We start from the raw sequence: 5,228 nt of genomic DNA on the forward strand, positions 1-5,228 counted from the left end.
CCAAAATGCACATCTTTCATTTAATTTGGTTTTATTTATTTATTTATTTTGGTCCGTTCTCAATGAAAGCAGGAAATCAAGTTTAAGAAACAAAAAGAATTGACAATCAAGAAAAAGGCAGAGGTAGATGATGGAAAATCAAGTTGAAGATTGAGATAGGAATCTTACACCATCCTTTTTTTTCCCCTCTATAAAGGTGACTTGGTTATGTTGTGTTGAAAATATGCTATAAGGTAACTTGTTATCGTGAAATCCCCTACCCAGTGCTTGAAAAGCAGAGTTAAAGAACATACGATTGGAATCATCATTTACGTACAAACTGAATATAGATTTCTTGTAAAGTCATTGATTCCTTACCTACGGACAAGATATACGGTCTTTAAATTAGCCACTTCTGCTTTATAAAAATGTGTAGAAAAACAGATGCAGGTATTAATCTGGCTTTGCAACTGCACTTGAAATATAAGAGCCTCTCCCCCATTTCTTGTTCTTCTTACTCTTCTATTGAGAAGCAAAGCTCTCATAGATTAGATGGCTGACCCTGTTATCTCTCTTGTTGTTGAGAGAACTGGTGATCTGCTGATTCAAAAAATTGTTTTCCTGAAAGGTGTTCGAGGCCAAGTTGAGAGACTTCAAAATGATCTGGTCCGGATGCAGTGTTTCCTGAAAGATGCTGATCAGAGGCAAGATGAAGATGCGAGGATCCGCAACTGGGTTTCTGAAATCAGAGCTGCTGCCTACGATGCGGAGGATATCATTGAGATCTTTGCCAACAAAATTGAAAGTATAAGAGATAAGGGATTTGTGACTAGATTGGCATATTGTCCCTGGCGGATTGTGAGCCTTAACAAGATCGGTAGAGAGATTGGGTCCTTACAGACAAGGCTCGATAACATAGCCGCTAGCCGCGAAAAGTTTGGTATCAAAAATCTTGGAGAGGGAACGAGTACACATGGAGAAGAGCTTCAACGGCTCCGGCGGTCCTCTCCTCTCAGCGAGGACAAGGATATTGTGGGCTTCGAGGAGATGACAAAATCCCTGGTGACAGAACTCTTGAAAGAGGACAGAAACCGCCGCGTGGTTTCAATCATTGGCATGGGAGGTGCTGGTAAGACAACTCTAGCCAAAAAAGTTTATAACCATGTTGACCTCATGACTAGATTCAACTGCCGTGCTTGGGTATGCGTCTCTTCAAGCTACAATCACAAAGAGACGCTGAGGACAATCATAAAGCAATTACATCCGATGACTAATGAGCTACTTGACATGTTGGAAAAGATGCAGGAGCAGGACTTGGAACAAAGGCTCTATCAAGATCTACAAGATAAACGTTATCTTGTGGTACTTGATGATGTATGGGAGGAAGAAGCGTGGGATTGTCTAGTCAGGAATGCCTTTCCTGATAGTAGCACATCAAGTAAATTGCTACTTACAAGTCGCAATCGGGATGTTGCCATACACGCAGATGCTCTTAGCATCCCGCATGAGCTGAAAACATTGGGGAAGGAGGATAGCTGGCAGTTGTTTCTCAGAAAGGCCTTAGCCCACGGGGATAATGCTGGGTGTCCTCCAGATTTGGAAGAAGTAGGCAGAGAGATTGTAAGGAGATGTGATGGTCTGCCACTGGCCATCACAGTTGTAGGTGGGCTGCTACTGGGCAAGAAAGAGTTGAAGAGTGAATGGGAGAAAGTTCTCAACAGCTTCAACAGAAACCTCTCAAGGAGCCAGAGTGGAGTATCGGCAATTCTGGAATTAAGTTATGCAGATCTTCCTCCCAATCTGAAATTTTGCTTTTTGTATTTGGGTTTGTTTCCCGAAGCCTCCGTGATTTCTGTGCCCAAGTTGATCCATATGTGGGTTGCAGAGGGAATAATGCAGAACAGAGATGCAGAAAATTTGGAGGAAACTGCAGCATATGATGACGTGGAACGACTTTGTGGCAGGAATATGGTCCAGGTGGTGGAAACGACTGTTGATGCGAGGATTAAAAGGTGCAGAGTCCATGATTTACTGCGAGAGCTTGCAATCAGGAAGGCAGAGGATGAAAATTTTTTTCAGATCCATGACACCAGTGATGGTAAAATATCAGCCAAATCCAGGTACCTTGCTGTTCATAGTCTCCCTTTGGATAAAAACTATTTTGGGACTTCGATCCCTCCTCTCCGGTCTCTGCTTTTTTTTAATGTCCACGATTACAGGGAAGACATTAGTCTTAGTTTCAAAAGTTTCAGAAAGCTTAGGATGCTAGACCTCGAGAATGTTAGGATGGGTAATTTGCCAAAAGAAATTGGTGAAGTCAGGCTTCTAAGATACCTCGGTTTAAGAGGCACATCCATTCGAGGGCTCCCTCATTCCTTCGGTTGCTTGCGATACCTACAAACTCTTGACATACGGAACTTAGAGCCAGTGACAGTTTCTGATTTCATTTGGAAGCTTGAAAGTTTACGGCATCTATATGCGTATGATATTGAATGTGATGTGCCTCTTAAGATTGAAGGATTGAGGAATCTCCAAACTCTGTCCCGCATACGCTTTGATGACATTATGCACAATAACATGATAACTCTGACAAGTCTTCAGAAACTGGGGATTTGGGTGGATGACAGGTCAGAAATAGACAAACTCTGCATGCATTTATCTGAGGTTGGAAGTCTGAAGACGTTACATCTTTATTGTAATACAGAAAGCGAGTGGCCATCTCTAGATGGACTGTCTAAGCTCCATCATGTAACAGAGCTCAAGCTATCCGGGAGCGCTTTGACAATGCTGCCTCCTGATTTCCCTCCAAATCTCTCTCGCTTGTCTTTGAAACACACAGATCTCACGGATGACCCAATGCCAGTACTAGAGAAGTTGGGACAGCTGTCATTCCTCAAAATGAAAGATGCATACAAGGGACCGCAGCTAGTCATTTCTAGGCATGGGTTTCACCAATTGAAATTCCTTGAGCTCAACAGCCTATCTGGTTTGGAGGAAATACAGGGGGAGGAAGGTGCATTGCTACAGCTCCGGTGCCTGAGAATCAGGAAGTGCCGCGAATTACGGAAATTGCCGGAATTGCCGCCTACATGTACTCTTGATGTAATTCATGAGTGGGATCCTTCGGTGGGTCTGCTACTGCTTCCACTGGTTGTTCCACTGGTTCCACTACTCTTGTGCCATATCATGTAGTGATTAATAAAATTATTTCAGGTTTTTATCAAAATATATAAATAAAAAGAATGTTTCCGTTAATTGTTTTCCCCAATTCACAAGCTTTTTAAGTCCTTTGTTGAAAATGTCGAAATCAATAAAAATATCTAGAGGTATTTGGTTGATTCTAATTTTTCCCGTGCTGTCCAAACTGAAAAAGAGAATAAGGAAATAAAAGGCCCAATTCACAAGCTTTTTAAGTCCTTTGTTGAAAATGTCGAAATCAATAAAAATATCTAGAGGTATTTGGTTGATTCTAATTTTTCCCGTGCTGTCCAAACTGAAAAAGAGAATAAGGAAATAAAAGGCCCTATTCGTGTATTGGAAGAGAAAAAGGAATGAGGTTGGCAAACAAATCAAGGAATTCATCGCATATAAAAAGTGTTGGTCCGTCTGAAAGTGAGGATGGATCGCTTCCTAAATACTACTCGCTATACATATAAGTTGTTAAAAATGAAAAACTAAATTGGTCAATTTTGAGTTTGTAAATGGATAATACCTTACTAAACTTGGTCTTGATTTGGAAAAACAAATTTATTTACTTGCATCACAGATACAATTTCTATCACACATTTTCATTTTTCTAATCACCATTTTATTTTATATATATCACATCATAAAAAATACTATAGTAATTATTTTAAATAATCTCCTGTACACACATGTGTACTTTTAGGATGTTGTTGTGGTATGTTTATTGGTCAAAAAAGAGGTGTGGAAAGATAAGGAAAAAGACGAAACAAGCGATTGTAGCTACAGATGATAGGAAATATGTTTTGGATGGGCACGTGTAAAGGCATTTTATAACCGGAACTTGAACAGCCGTTGGGTGTTGAAGTTGAGTGAAAGGGCCATATGAAAAATTGAGGGGATTTGAAAGCATAAATAGGAAAGGTGGAGTGCCTAAAATAATCAACTGCCAAAGGTAGAGGGTCGCGAGCGAAACAAAGGGCATTGAAAAAGGCGCCAAACTTGACGGAGAAGCTAAACACTGTAAGCATATAAAATGAACAGGAATTACCGCGAAAAGCATATTCGTTATGGAGTTGGCGGCTGAAATAAATGCTTCAAAAATATATATTTGTATATATCCTAGCATGTATGTCTATATATATATTTTTGTGAATGGGATAACTTTGTACAAGCTCGGATGAGTGATATTTTCGAAATATCATCGGACTCCACTGAGTATAATTTCGTTTCTCGTGACAGTAGTTTAATATGCCAATATCAATGATGACAAATTATCTAATAATACTCTCATATTTAAATTTTAAATTTTGCTCATTTACATATAAATTTCCTACTTTTAGAACGTGTATACATACATACATTTTAAAAATATACATTTATACATATATATATATATATATATGGATATGTATGTCTTTATATAAATATATTGTGAATGGGATAACTTTGTAGAGCCTCGGATGACGTTATCTAAAATATCATTGGACTCCCCTGAGTATAATTTCATTTTTCGTGATAGTAGTTTAATATGTCAATATCAAAAGTGAAGAATTCTCAAATATTATCCTCATATTTAAATTTTAAATCTTTCTTTCATTCTCTAAATTTCTTTTTTTTTTTTTACAATGTGTATACATACATACATATATTTTCAAAATATATAATTATATATATACATATGTATTTCTATATATATATATATATATATATATATATATGGTGAATTCATATATACAATTAGACTTGCAAATGTCAATGCAAACTGCTGTGCACTTGAACCTAGAATAATGGATAACTATGCAATAATGTATTTCTAAATTATAATAAATAGAATTTTGTTTTTCTTGTAGTTTTTGTGATTGTGATCAAATGAGGTATGACTATGCAAGTGTATTTGTTTTCAAATATCATTTTTACTTTTCAAATTTATAGTTTTATCCGTGATTGTGTAGCATTATGATGTAGTAGTAATACAAAGAAATACCATGTAAATAATGATAGTTTTTTTCAAATAAACAAAGTGGTTTACGAATATTCCTATCTAGCGAGCAAAAGGGTAGTTA

At 37.6% G+C, this 5,228-nt stretch overlaps 1 protein-coding gene across 1 annotated transcript; it reads left to right on the forward strand.

Moving 5' to 3' along the window:
• The first annotated feature begins 240 nt into the window (after nt 1–240).
• LOC113738831 (putative disease resistance RPP13-like protein 3) lies at nt 241–3,234 on the forward strand. The gene has a single exon (XM_072046069.1). It carries the CDS (start codon nt 532–534, stop codon nt 3,169–3,171), a length of 2,640 nt encoding a protein of 879 aa, XP_071902170.1. The 5' UTR covers nt 241–531; the 3' UTR covers nt 3,172–3,234.
• The last annotated feature ends 1,994 nt before the right edge of the window (nt 3,235–5,228 follow it).

The sequence above is a fragment of the Coffea arabica genome, chromosome 4c (genome assembly GCF_036785885.1).
Source record: "Coffea arabica cultivar ET-39 chromosome 4c, Coffea Arabica ET-39 HiFi, whole genome shotgun sequence".
NCBI classification, from domain to species: domain Eukaryota; kingdom Viridiplantae; phylum Streptophyta; class Magnoliopsida; order Gentianales; family Rubiaceae; genus Coffea; species Coffea arabica.